Consider the following 15,271-nt stretch of genomic DNA (forward strand, 5'->3'; position numbering starts at 1 on the left):
AGATTGTCAGTCTGGTAAAAAAGTAAAACCCACCACAGGCTGTGTACAAGTAATATATTTTAAATATACACATCTGTGTCTTTGGAAGTTAAAGTATGAAAAAAGATATATCATGCAAACAGTAAGCATAAGAAGGCTGGAGTAGCTACAGTAATACCACATAAAGTAGACTCCACAACCAGAGATAAAGAAGGATATTTCATAATAGGAAGAGTTAACACATTGGAAGACTACCAATCACAAATGTGTATGTGACTAATATAGCTTCCAAATATATGAAACAAAAATTGACAATTAAATGGAGAAACAGTAAGTCTATAATCATAATTTACTTTAACATTCTTCTCTCAAGAAGCCAAAAAAAAAAAAAAATCAGTAAAGATGTAGGCAAATAATACTGTTAACCATCTTAAACCAGTATTCATTTACATAACAGTACACCCAACAATGGCAGAATACATGTTCTTTTCAAAAAGTGATAATAATACATGAACATTTCCACTCTCACTAAAGTCATAAAAATAATCAAATTGACACAATTTCATGTAACTTTTTTCTAGAATATGAAGGTTCAGAAATCAAACAATAATTAACAAGGGTATATTACTGACTGTATTACAACTCAATTCCTAATAACCACATGGTAATGTAGGACAGTGAAAGTTAATTCATAATTCAGGAAGAATTTTGTCTCTTGTTTCAACTCTTTCCCTGGGTAGGAAATGTGCCTTGTTTGCCCGTTCTTAAATTTCCCTGAAAAAAATTAAGTTCTCATGATATTACAGATCCACATTATAGCAGGAGAAAACAATCATAGGATTTTGGAGGACAGTTGTTTCCAAGCTAAAAGCATGAAACCTCCAAGGGTGCAAAAAAGTTGTAAGGAGGGTCTTCAATTAACTACCAGCATTTCAAAAAGCCTAACAGAAATCACACTTTTATTGTATGTATGGTTGAATCTTAACTCTGCCATACATTAACTAGCTATCTAAATTTGGTCAAATTACTAAAATTCTATAGTTCTGTTTTCTGGTTGGTAAAATGGGGATAATAATATATACCTTGGAGTTGGGTACATATCAAATAAGACAACCTATGCATAGTGCCTAATACAAAATTTATCATGTAACAGGCACTCAACAAAGCTAAATTTAATTACAGTAAACCAGGATGGTGATTCTGATTATTTCCTGCTGATCATAAGTTCTTAGTGGCCCTATGAATTTATTAAGAAAAAAAAAATGAGTCAGGTAGTTATTAGTTAATTAATGCATTTTATTTTTTAAGCATATTTCAAAACCAGTGCCCACAAGGGGAAAAGAGAGTCAAGGGTATATTTACTATGAGGAAGCTGAAGACCTTATTATATATCTAGAAACAATTGTTCTAGCATCAAGAACTCTTTCAGTCATCTTTTTTTTTTTAGGAGGTAGCACGGATTGAACCCAGGACCTCAAACATTGGAAGCTGGCACTCAACCACTTGAACTACATTCGCTCCTCTTTCAGCCATTTCCTATAAAATTTATTGGAATTTTCCTTCCACCACTCCTAGCTCTGACCCTAACATTTACTCAGCTGCTTCTCATATTTTATCGTACCCATTACAGTTCAAGCTGGGTCTCTGGTATTTTTGTAGATTCCATCAACTACAGGTGATCTAGGCTATAGAACACCCTATTAATAACAAAAGTGCTCTATATCGATAGCTCTATTAACTAAGAAGAGTTGTCTGCCATAGGTCACTGTTGGAAACTTTATTATCCAAAACAGATTCAGAGTCATGTGTTACAGGATGTAGATTCCAGTGGCCACTCCACCTGAGCAAGACATTTCCTTACTTCTCCACATACCATTCATTGCACAGTCAGGCACAATGGTGTCTTTGAGCCCTCCTGGAATGGCTTGTTGCCTGGTATTAGGCCATGACAATAAGTATCTCTCTCTTAATCTAACCAGATTAAGAGAATGAGATAATGAGATTCTTCCCCTCAGCCAGACAATGGCCCTGACCCACTCCTAGTGTTATAGCTACTACTTTTTAAAATGTTCATTAGGGGCCAGGTACTAGTCAACATGCTTTATATATATTACATGCAATCTAAAACCCTAAGAGGTGGAGGTATCTTTACAGATGATAAAACTGAGGTACAGTGAGATTAAATAATTTGTCCATGGATCCACAGGTAGTGTGTAACAGCACTGGGATTTGAATCCAGGCAGATCTGACTCAAGAATTCGTGTAATCACCTCTGCATGCTGCCCTATGTTATTTAAGCTAATAACAATAAAGTCTCTTTTTCCAAAGATGGCTGTGCTGAACAGTGTCCTGTGAGTGCACACTAACTGATAAAAAGGAGCTTTGTCCCTGAAAGTTAATTGAACTAATTTTTAATGGAGAAATATCTAACAATTTAATTCCCTAGAGAATGGGACCACTTGTCAGTATCCACCATAACTTTGTCCAGAATGCCATAAAATAAGCTATTTTTCATTCACTCAATACTTTCTAATATGCATTATTTAGACTAGCCATTCTCAATTGGTTAACTGACTCATTCTCGAAAGCTTTTAAATCAAATTATTTTAACAACAAAAAAATGAATTACCTAGATAAAATTACTATGTTCCTAATTGAAAATGACTTATCTAAGGTACTGCTTTTAGATCGGGGGGAAGTAGTCTGAAGATACCATTCTGTTTCACTGTCTCATTTTCCTAGTTAAGCTCCCCTTCCTTCCCATCCCAGGAAGACTGTGGGCTACCCCCAATGCACTGCTAATATTGCAGGGACAGTTAAAAAGTGATCCAAAGCTTAGTATCTGCTAGTGCTTCTATACCTAAATCAAAAATGCTCAGGGACAAACTCTAAACTTGAAAATAAAGGGAAAATTTAAGTAGGCAAACCATAACAACTTTTAAATCATCTTCCACTTTAAATCTCTCAAAAGTATGAATGATGGACAATGGCATCTTTGCTACCAGCAGATAGGCTTTGCAGCAAAGAATAAAAGATCTTGATCCTTGCCAAACCATATAAAAAACTAGTGCTTTCCTTTAAGTAGTAAAGAAAAAAAAGTGGCAAGAGAGTAAGAACTTTCTTAAAACACAACTCTACCACCTTGCAAAATCCCTCAGTTGATTCTTGTGCCCTCTTCTAATAATGCTCCTGTTTCTCTCCTTTCTCTGTATCAAATGTATAATCCTGCTCTTGGCTTAATCCCATGTAGCCATTTGATATTGTTTTTATGGATTCCCAAAAGAAATATTGATTATGTTCGTAAATTGGTCTGTTCCTCTTGGCATGAAACCCTTTGGTTGACTTAAATTCAAAGGCTTTCCATTTATTTGATTAACTCAAGATTAGGGCTTTGATTCATGTCATTAAGACGTGCAGGATTAAGTCCCCTCCCTCTTCGTGGGCTGATAAAACAGACTCTCACACAGAGAAGTAGAAACACAGGAGAACATGGATGCAGATACGTTAGAAAAGAGGAAAGGAGCTCCACAGACAAGGAAGAGGATCATGTGGTCTTGGGAAGAGAGATGAGCCATTCACCTGATAGTTTACAGCTGACTTTGTGAAAAGTCCTGAGCAGCTGAGCCCAGAAAGACACAAGCCCTCCAGCCTAAAGATGAGACTGGAAGGAGTTGGGACTACGGAGCTTTAAGACAAAGTAGGCTGAACCCTCACAGATATTGCCTGCCACCTTGTTTCAGCATTTGGCAGCAGACTTTGGGTGAGGAAATACCTCTTAGGGACCTTGAGTTGGACTCTTTAGGGCCTTATAACTTTAACTTTTATTCCAAATAAATATCCTTTATAAAAGCCAAAAGACGGCGGACTTGGCCCAGTGGTTAGGGTGTCCATCTACCACATGGGAGGTCCGTGGTTCAAACCCCAGGCCTCCCTGACCCATGTAGAGCTGGCCCATGTGCAGTGCTGATGCACACAGGGAGTGCCCTGCCACACAGGGGTGTCCCCCACGTAGGGGAGCCCCATGCGCAAGGAGTGCGCCTGTAAGGAGAGCCACCCAGCGCGAAAGGAAGTGCAAAAAAAAAAAAAAAAAGAAAAAAAAAACACGAAAGTGCAGTCTGCCTAAGAATGATGCCGCCCACATGGATAGCTGACACAGCAAGGTGACACAACAAAAAGAAACACAGATTCCCGTGCCACTGCCAACAACAGAAGCGGACAAAGAAGAACACGCAGCAAATAGACACAGAGAACAGACAACTGGGGTGGGGGGGGCGGGGAGGGAAGAGAAATAAATAAATAAATCTAAAAAAAAAAAAGCCAACAGATTTCTGGTACTTGGCACCAGCACTCCTTTGGCTGAATAATACAACATCCTTTAAGGAAGATGGTACATTCTCTCCTCTCCTTTTTCCTCCTTCTTGGATGTTGGAATACAAATAAGATAGCTAGAGTTAAAGCAGCCATGTATTATGAAGCAACATGACAGAAGCAACTTAGGTCCCTGACACTATAAAGCACCTTATAAGCCTAGTCCATCATCTTGGACTTTTACATGAGACTTGTTTAAGTTACTGTTTTTTTTTTTTTGAGTTTTCAGTCACTTGCAGCCAACCCTAGTCTTTTCTAAAGCATACTTCTTTACTACAGCATATTCTTTGTCACTTCAACTAAAGTGTATACTCTTTGGGAATATAGGTTCTCACAGTATAATTTACATTACTAAAATACTTCATGACTGCCCTAGATTTGAATGAACGTATTATTACGTAACTCTGGATGGGTCATTTGTTAGTATTTGTTGGTGGTGGGAAATAATAGTAGAGAAAGGCTCTCAGTAAAAAGGGTAAAATTAAAATATGATTCAGATGTTTTCAGAGTTACTGTTTTTGTTTTTAGGTGTAGTACTAGAAATCAATTTTGAGAATGGGAAACATTTTTTAAAAACAAGGAATTATTCAGGTACATTAAATAATATCTATTAGGCTATGATGCTGAATGGAGAGCTTTTTAAAAGAAATCTTGAATAAATGGATAAGATTCCAGACTACTTTTAGCAATCATTTATATGTAAATTATAAGAGGGAATTACTTTTTCTCCAGTCCTCTGGTTTCTATGAGGAGAATCCCTCTCTAACTTGGTCTCTCTTTGACCCTTTATTCACTTTACACATCCTCTGGGTGGTGGACTTATCTAATTGATACATTTTGGAAGGATCACAGTGGCCATTTGGCACAGCAATACTCTTCTCTTCCCAGAGCAGGCCTACCCAATGGAAAAGAGACTATACTCTGCCAATGAAGATGGGCCACAAGGCAGGTTAAAAAGCCCCCATCCAATTCTATTTGCCTTTGACTTACTTTGTAAAGCCTTTGCACCATTATTTTTAAGGGAAAACTTCAGCCTAGATTCTATTCCATCTATTATTACTTTTGTATTAGCAGACCTTAACAGAAAAATATCGTGTTTTTCTTAGTTTTCAGGAATAAGGAAAAAAAATTAACAGCAACAATAAAACCTTATGTTTTATTTGTTCATGAGCTTGGAACGATGTGTTCTCTGATTTCTAAATCCTCTCTCAACAGTCAAGCTTCAGATGGTTCCCCAGTGACCTGCAGAGTTCATGAACCTCCCTAGACACGCAGCCATACACAAGATAGTAACTTGGGCAACAAGTATTACCATGTGACGTGAGGGTGTTCACACTGTATATGAAGCTCCTGTGTAGGAGATAATACAACAACATTCAAGCCAGGAAACTTGATGTTTCTATTTCCCAAGAGGTAGATTTGCTTTTACAGGACTTGCTCTTCTAAATTACAAAACAATTTCTATTCTGATCAGGGAAGAAAGACAAGAGCAACTTTAATCAGGCACTAGGTCAAGTCCATTATATATTCTAATTCATTTAAGTTCATCTAATTCATTGAGAAGACGGTGACTTCAGGAAGTTCAACTAATTGCCCAAGTTCACTCCGTAAGTGGCAGTTCTAACATTTGAATCCAGCCCTGTGTGGCTCCAAAACCATGCAAATTCCCCAATATTACACAGCAGCCTGCAAGCTGTTACCTACTAGATCCTGAGCTTACAGAATCAATGTATGAATAACTAAGATCTTTTTCTGCCACCTAAAGACTCAACCTAATCTTTGGCCAAATTTCCATAACTATTTTTCATCTCAGTGGTCTTTGAAACTATCTGACTTTCTGTGGTAGATTGCAAAGATGGCTAAACTATTTTATTGCTCTTCCTAAGGGAAAGAGTCCCTTTCTCTATGCTTTGGCTCCAAGCTGGCTTTGTGACTTGCTTGGACTAACAGAATGTGGTGGAACCATCCCTATGGGAGTTCTGAGCCTGGGACAAAAGAAGCCTTGGAACGTCTACTCTTGTACTCTTGGGACCTTCTGCCATTAAAGGAACAAGCCCTAGGCTAGCCTGATGGTAGATGAAAGACCATGTGGAGCTGAGATGAATCATCAGGGGTGGGGACCCCAAGGCGAGCCAGTGCCCAGCTGTCCCAGCAGCTGACCATAAACATGTGACTTGTCCTAGCCAAGATCAGAACCACCCAGCTGACCACAGTCCAAATTGCCGACCCAAAGAATGGTGAACAGAATAGAGATTGTTTTAAGCCACAAAGTTTTACAGTAGTTTGTTATATGGCAAAAGCTAATTGACAGCCCCTCTCTGACGTAGAATCAGAGCTGCTTCGCAGTTAAAAATAAATGTGGGATAGGCCGAAAGGTCATTAAAAAATGTCTTGATCACAGTGTACTCATCTATCCTGCCATCTTCAAGACTGATATGATTCAATGTTAGCACTCCCTAAACACAAACAGGCTGGGACTTCAGATGACAAGTGACCTGGTCCAATCTTCCCCTCAAATACGCTCTTTGAGGCAAGGATAACTTTCTACAACTCTCTCTGTCTCCTTATAGTACCTAAAACAAAGCTTTTCTTACATCATGCTATATCAATACGGTTTCTGAATGAATTAAAAAGGAACCATTTTAACCTCCAGGAAAGCTAGAATCTTCCAATTGTGTAATCAGAACCTTGGTGATAAAATTTGGCAACTTTTATGAAGTTATGGAAGGTTCTTCTTTTATGGAAGAAAGCCATGCCTCCTGGCAATTCAGTCCTTGACTTTCAACCACACTGTTTTTAAAAACAGTTTCTGGCAAGCAGATATGGCTTAGCGATTGAGCTCCTACCTACCACATGGGAGGTCCCTGGTTCAGTTCCTGGTACCTCCAAAAGAAGACAGCAAGCTGACACAGCAGGCATGTAAACTGACACAACAAGATGACACAAGAGACATGGGGGAAAAAAAGAGACATGGGGAGGAAAATATAATGAGAGACAAAACAATGCAGGGAGTAGAGGTGGCTCACACAATTAGGCGCCTCCCCAATTGTGTGATTCCGGGTTTGGCTCCTGGTACCTCCTAAAGAAACAAGGAAGACAAACAGACACAGCAAGTGCAAACAACAGGTAGGGAGAAATAAATAAACAAAATAAATCTTAAAAAAATAAAATAAAAGCAGTTTCTAAGTCCTGGAAGATAGCTCAGGCCAAGTCTAGAAACAGCAATTTATATATGTACAAAAGATTCTATGAGCTTCTGCAATTTATGACCATAACTAAGTTTAAGCAAAAAAAACAAAAAAAACTGTTATCAAGTCTCACATCTAATTGGCTGGTGCTTAAACATGGACCAATGATGAATTCTTGCTACTGCTTAGTGCAAATTTCAACGGAACCATAATTCTGGACACCGTATCATAGCTTCTTAAAGCATGTTATTTCATAGACAAAATAGGTTTTATTTGTAAAAGATCAGAGTTAACTTGTTAAAATTAAATTTAGTTATTATGGTACTTTTTCCTTTATACCAAATATTTTATTACTATAAACTCAACATCAATTATTCACATTAAAAAAATATTCCAAGCTTAACAAAAGAAATAACTCTACTTTAAACTCAACTCAGAGTGTTCAATTACAATAATTACTGTCAGCTAAAAAAGACTAAAGTACCAAAAAGCAGTGCCTTTCATAATGACCTCTGCTTTAAGAGTCTGAGGCTGAATTTGAAGTTTAAAGTTGCTAAGTCACTTCCAAAAAATTAAACTGTACTTGGTGACTGAGTTGAATAATGGTTATTCAAATGTGCTTTGGACCCTAGCCATGTATACCTGCAAACTGAGGTAGACAGGGGAAGTGCAGATAAGAATGACCTAAAAGCTGATTCTGAATGTTTTTTACACTTGGGAACTGAGCCAAGAAGACAAGATTAGTGGATCCAAGGCCCAAAGACAGTGTATGAGATGAGGGTCACTGTGTATTCTTAAAGGGGTTTTGTCCATGGCACTCCCTGCAATGGGGCCGATTGTTTCTCTAGGCTTTCTATCAAGTCCTAGGTGATTTTAATTTCATTCATTCATTCAGCCAAAATTTGCTGTGTGCCTACAATGCTAAGTGCTATTTGCTGTGAGATGATTCCGTTTGGCATCTTCCTGGAAGATAAAAAAGAAGGCAATGAGGAAACCAGACCAAAAAAAAAAATCATTTAAGGGTTGTTTAATCCATACAAGGTATAAAAAATACTTCCAAACAAACATGTAGATATATTTGCACTTGGGTTAGAATGAATTAAGTGAAAAATGGAATCTGCATACCTGTATCCCAATGCTTCACTGAGATGGACCATATGAAGGATATATGATTCCTTGCTTGTTCCAGTAAGGCCGGGCAACAATAAGATAGTTGGTCTGGTGTTGGCATCCAAATAACACTTATTGTTATCATTATCAAACCAGTCCAGTGAAATCTGTCCTCCATCTGCAGTTTTAATAAGCTCACTGAAAGGAACATTCCAAAAGACATTACTCATTAGATATTTCAAATCATATCTTAACTTTAGTGTCTCAATTCTATCAACATATGACATCATTTGGTCAAGTCAAAGTAACATTTTTATGCAATTATATATGTATATCACTCTTTCATTACAAGGATGTTAGGAAGATTAGTACCATAAAATATTTCCAGCAAACTCAGTAAAAGGTAGTATGTAAAAATGAGCTTCAAAGCACTTCAATATTTATCTTAATCATTTCATTATTCCTCTAAAATACTTAGTACTAACCCCTTTTTGACTGAGGTCACCCAAATAACTCAACAGGAGATTAAGAATAAGTAAAATGCCAATATGATCTGCACTGTAGCTCTTTTTATTCAACAATAGTCTCCCAACTTCTTAAATATTTCAAAATACCTCTTGCACAGTTTCTACGAACTTAGAAAATTTCCCCAACAAAAAGTGCAAGTCCCAGGCAACAAAAGGAACTCCAGTAGGATTAGATGACTCAGGGAAATTAATAATAGACATCATTCCAATCTCCTGGTTACTGATATATTCTGTACCGTATCTTTAACACCTCAAGGACATTATCATCCAGAACCCATTTGCTGAAATTTGCATATGTTACTAAAATAAATTTTCTTTAAAATTTTTTTTAAAAAAGAACTCATTTGCTTATCCACATGAAGTCCTTTTACAGGACAAAACCCAAATTAATTGGCATCCTTCTCCCACCCCCACCCCTCTGGATCTGCTACAGCTCAATGAACTGGTCCATATCATTAAAGGACCTATGTCCTCAGCGACAGATGCGCGACAAATTGGAAAAGAGTAACCCCCGGCCCACTTCTCTCATCCTAGAAACAAACTATTAACATCAGAGTGCAAAAAGTGGGGAAAGACATTATCTGGTTATTTTCCTGTAGTTGGGAGAGGGGTAGGGGACATACCTTTCACTTTCATTCCCCTTTCACTTTCTATATATTTACTAAACCATAGATTCTATTAACCAAAAACTGGGAGAATGCAAATACATGTATGTGTGTGTGTGTGTGTGTGTGTGTGTGTGAGAGAGAGAGAGAGAGAGAGGGGAGGGGGGGAGAGGGAGAGAGGGAGGGAGGGAGGGAGGTTTTGCAGAAGTGCTTGCAAATGGAACTGCACTTACTTCCTGTATTGGACAGGGGGCTTGGAGGTGATGAACGGTCTCAGCAGGGTCTGTCCTCGACTCTCCCAGCACCAGACCGTCGGGTAGTACGTTTCTGTCACCACAGGGCAGTGGTCCTGAAGGAAGCGGCTGAAACTCTCGCCCCCTGTCACTAACTGTGGTTTCTGAAGGAAAAGTCGGTATCAGTGCAGGATCCAGGACAGAGCAAAGTTTCTGCCTACCGTAAAACAGGACTGAGCACAGACTTATCCCTGACTCACATCCGCGCACGCTCCCTCTAAGTACATCTCCTTCTGGAAGCCTTCCGCAAACAATTCAGAATCACAACCGATTTATACCGTGTTGTATAAATTCCTCAGGGAAAGGTGAGAATTGAGATAAGGAAGTCACCCTTAAAAGCCCGGCCAAGTGCACGGAACAAAACCGCGCATCGGCGAGCGCACAGAGCGCGGACAGCGGAGGCCGGCGGGGTCCGGGCTGCGGTCCCGGGACACCCCCAGCCCGGCGGCACGCGCGGACCGGCTTTCCCTCGCACACCGGAGGGGTGTCCATCAGACGCCAGGGACAGGGCGACAGGGCGATAATAAACGCGGCCCCAGCCCCCCACCACTGCGCGCGCCGCCCGGGGCTGCCGGGCTGCCTGGCTCGGTGCGAAGCGCCCGCAGCCCCGCGCCACTCCCGGCTCACCTTGGCAATGCTGCTCAGGTAGTAGCACGCGTAGGCGACGCTGAAGCCCAGGATCAGGGATAAGCCCACTCCCGACCCGAAGAACCCGGCCCGGACCTGGTGCTCCAGGTAGAGCGAGAGCTCCCGGGAGAGCCCCCGCAGGTCCATGGTGAGCCGCTGCATGGCCCGGGCGGGGCGGCCGCGGTGCTGCGGCGGGAGGCGAGCCAGCCGGCGACGAGCGGCAGCCCGGGCGCTGCGCGGCCCCCGCCCCCGGCGAGAGCGTCTCCTGCAGGGCGCAGCGCGGCTTCCGCCAGGAGACGCAGCCGAGCGGCCCGAGGAGGCGTAGCCCGGCCCGGCCGCCGCCGCTGGCCCCGCCCCGGCTGCCGGGATGCGCCGGGGGCCTCCGGCCGCACGGGGACTTTCCCGGGGCGCGGGTAGGGCGCGTGGCGGGAGGGCCCGGGGCCGTGGCGCTGGCCGCAGGGGTGAACCTGGGGAGTGGGGAGACAGTGGGCTGACCCTGGAGAGGGAAACGGGTCTGTCGGTGCCCTCTCGGGGCGGCACCTCCTCCAGTGACCTTGAACGGGCTTTGAACCAGTCGGTTGATCCGGTAAACTAGCGGTTTAGGGTGACCGGGAAGTGTGTCTTGGAGTCAAGGATTTGGGGAGTTCACGCCAAAGAAATGTTAGGAGAATGCACCACATAGTGAAAGAATGCTTCATTCTCCCGGAATATGGGTTTCCCCCGAAGACCATTAAAAGAGAAAAATATTCGATAAACATTAAACAGTGAAGACCTTCGTGCTTAACTTTAAATCTCTTTGTTAATTCTTTTAGTAGCTAAGTGCACTTAAATGAGAAGTGATTGCCGAGAATAAATAAGAAGGTCAAAAATAGAAACTGGGATTCAATCATTTTAAAAGCTTGTCGTTCATTAATGCTTTGAGTTTATATATGCACCGAAATTCACACCAGTTACCTAATAGATAGACAGGAAGCCATTCGTGAAATAGGTTCTCCTAGTCTTATTTATGGCAATGTGACTATAGCCAAGAGATGCTTTTAAGCAACTGAAAGGTCAGAAGATTTAACAATATGTTTTTATGGATTCTGTATTAGTCAGCCAAAGGGGTGCTGGTGCAAAATACCAGAAGCCTGTTGGCTTTTATAAAGGGTATTTATTTGGGGTAGGAGCTTACAGATACCAGGTCATAAAGAGCATAATTTATTTCCCTCACCATAGTCTATTTCCACGTGTTGGAGCAAGATGGCTGGCAACGTCTGCCAGGGTTCAGGGTTCCTAGGTTCCTCTCTTCCCAGGTCTTGCTTCTCTCTCTCTGCTCAGGTCCTCTGTTTTATCAAGGTCATCTGTAGACCATGAGGCTCTCTAGGCTTTGCCTCTCTCCACAAGGTCAGCTGTAGACTTATCAGACGAACGACTCTGTCTCTCTCCCTGGGGTTTCTGCCGTGTCTAAGGAGCCACCTCTATTCCTCTGTGTTCTTCTCCTGGCTCAGGTCCTCCCTTCTTGGGGCTTGCTTCTCTTTCCTCTATGTGCTTACTTCCCTGGGCTCCAGCTCAAGACTTCAGCATCAAACTCCAAATTAAAACTCCAATATCGAAATGCCTCCAACTCTGTCCCTTTCCATGCCTTTGATCTGAGTCCCCACCCACCAAGGTGTGGGAACCCAATACCCTAATGATGTGGCCCAATCAAAGCCCTAATCATAATTTAATCATGCCCAGGTACAGACCAGTTTACAAACATAATCCAGTATCTTTTTTTGGAATTCATAACTATATCAAACTGCTACAGATTCCTTCCTCCAAGAGGGATCAATAGTGGCACACAAAAGGAAGAAAATGTGATCCCATATAGGACTCTGAAAAATTTCACAGGATTATAAACTGATTATATAAATTAGTGATGGGGAGATGGAATTACACCCAAATAGGCTTGAAGTGAGCAATTTATTTAGCTGTGATTTGATGCACTTGCAGCTTGATGGTTTCCGGTACCGGGAATAATTCAGTCAACCTCACTGAACCTGTTTTTTCTTTCTTTAGTCTGTAGAGTGATAATTTCAACTTTATAGAGTTGTCAGGAGGACTAGATGGAGTAATGTATGTCCTAGCCTCCTCCTGAGCATGAGTTAATTCTCAGTCCCTGGTTCTCATACTTGAGCCCACAGGAGAAATCCATACGTGTACACGCTGGTTTGCCATACTTGAGGCTTCACGTGCAATGGCCTTTGAATGTCTGCACCTGCCTTCTGCCCTGCCCACTGATAAATACATGTACTTTTCGTTTTGTGTGAGTTTAAAGTGAAAATATTATAGAAAGAGATAAGATGCCAGTCTGTAAAGGTTATGTACTGTTAGATTCCAACTAATAACATCAAGGTGAAACCCTGCTGCTGACCCACCTATGTCACTTTGGTAATAATCCCACAAATATTCTTGTTTTCTGATTATACAGGAAACACATTAAGTCCCATGTATTATAGGGGAGAGATCAGAGAAATATTTAATAGGAGTAAAAAGAGAAATACATGGCTTGCATGCAGCTGTGGACTTGCTTAGTGTAATAGAATTTGAGTATAGCTTCCCCTCTTGCTCCAGAATTGATGACTAGAGTCTAAATCTGTGGACAGATGTGTCAGGTACCGGAAGTTCGGAATTGACATAGCCCTTTAGAGTTTAATAAGAAACATCTGAGCTGGTCAGTCAACCAAGGTGTCTCCTCCTCTTCCCAGTCCACATATATAGAAGACTAAAGAGGGGATGTCATCAGAGTTATGAACTGTTGGCCTCAGAAGTTCATCAGAAATGTCCTCTGTGTAGAAACTCTCCAATTGCTAACTCTCTTGTGAGGCAAATGTATGAGTTCTTTGCTGGAGTTGGGGAAGAGAGAGAGTGGGGAATGTACCACTGCTGGAGTGGATGGCTCTGTATGGTTCCTAAGAGGTCCACTCTTGCTCAGTGTCTTCTATTTAGCACCCCCCCCCCCCCGCCCCGCTTTCACTCCATAGCTCCTTACTTCTCCAGTAGGCCTCTTGCACAAAGGGCTGTGGTAGTCAGTCTCCATGGTAGCCCTCCAGTGAACCACGTCTTCTGGTATTTGCTCTCTTCCCATGTTGAATCTGATTTGGCCTTGTGACTTGCTGGATTAGTCAAGGTTCTCCAGAGAAACAGAATTGACAGGATATGTATGTGTGTCTGTCTGTCTGTCAGTCTATCTATCCATCTAGAGATTTATTATTACAGGAATTGGTTCACGCAACCATGGGGACTGGCAAGTGTGAATTCCATATGGCAGGCCACGAACTGGAAACTCCGATTTTTTTTTTTTTTTTTTAAGGTACCAGAGCTGAGGATTGAACCCCTGGGGCCTTGTATATGGGAAGCCGATGCTGAACCACTGAGCTACATTGGCTCCCTAATGTGAATTTCAGTTACCCTGGAAAAACTGGCTGGCTGAAGTAGAGGCAGAAATTCTCTCTCACTTCTGAAATCCTCAGTTCTGGCTTTTAAGACTTCTAACTGATTGGATGAGGAGACTGCCTTCATTGCTGATGGCAACTGTCTTTGTTGATTATATATGCAATCAACTGATTATGGATGCAAATCCATCTACAGAATACATGCACAGGAACAATCAGCCCAGTGCTTGCTTGTCTAACAACTGGACACCATAACCTAGCCAAGTTGACACATTAACTTAATCATCCACCAGTTTTACCAGTGGAAGGAGAGGGAAGTGACAGTGTGATTTCTGAGCCTAGGTTATAAAAAGCCTTGTGGTTTCTAACTTGATCTTTTGAAATATGCACTCTGGGGAAACCAGCTGCCATGTAAGAAGTCTGACTAGTCTGAGAACACCATGCTACGAGGAAGTCCATGCTAGCCATGTAGAAAGGCTGTAAATATGTATGGAGGGAAGCGGACTTGGCCCAGCAGTTAGGGCGTCCGTCTACCACATGGGAGGTCCACGGTTCAAACCCCGGGCCTCCCTGACCTGTGTGGAGCTGGCCCACGCGCAGTGCTGATGCGCGCAAGGAGTGCCGTGCCACGCAGGGGTGTCCCGCACGTAGGGGAGCCCCATGCGCAAGGAGTGCGCCCCGTAAAGAGAACCGCCCAGTGCGAAAGAAAGTGCAGCCTGCCCAGGAATGCTGCCGCACACATGGAGAGCTGACGCAGCAAGATGACGCAACAAAAAGATACACAGACTCCCGTGCTGCTGACAACAACAGAAGCGGACAAAGAAGACGACGCAGCAAATAGACACACAGAACAGACAACCGGGGTGCGGGGGGGGGGGGGGGGCGGGCGGAAGGGGAGAGAAATAAATAAATGAATCCTTCAAAAAGAATAGGTATGGAAATACCTGGTCAGCCCCCAGCGGTTCCTGCCAACCCAGACATGTGAGTGAAGATGCCTTCTTGCATGTCCAGCCTAGACAAACCTACAGATGATTCTGGCTCCAGATATTAATCTGACTGTAACCACAGAAGACACTTCAAGCAAGAACTACCTAGCTAAGCCCAATCAACCTACAAAACTCTGAGGAATAATTATACATAATTGTTTTAAGTCACTAA

The 15,271-nt window shown here is 42.0% G+C and overlaps 1 protein-coding gene across 3 annotated transcripts in view; it reads right to left on the reverse strand.

Moving 5' to 3' along the window:
- Positions 1-15,271, reverse strand: part of ABHD3 (abhydrolase domain containing 3, phospholipase) — a 113,248-nt gene that overhangs the window by 35,773 nt on the left and 62,204 nt on the right. For 2 of the 3 annotated variants that reach the window (XM_058277532.1, XM_058277533.2), the window contains 2 exons: positions 10,011-10,174; positions 8,661-8,843 (listed from right to left, as the gene is read on the reverse strand). In XM_058277532.1, coding sequence (XP_058133515.1) covers positions 8,661-8,843; positions 10,011-10,174 — 347 coding nt within the window. Of the gene's footprint in view, positions 1-8,660; positions 8,844-10,010; positions 10,175-10,697; positions 11,016-15,271 lie in introns of those variants that run through there. The other variant, XM_058277530.2, reaches the window with a different exon arrangement.

This window comes from Dasypus novemcinctus, chromosome 16, assembly GCF_030445035.2.
Source record: "Dasypus novemcinctus isolate mDasNov1 chromosome 16, mDasNov1.1.hap2, whole genome shotgun sequence".
In the NCBI taxonomy this organism is placed as follows: domain Eukaryota; kingdom Metazoa; phylum Chordata; class Mammalia; order Cingulata; family Dasypodidae; genus Dasypus; species Dasypus novemcinctus.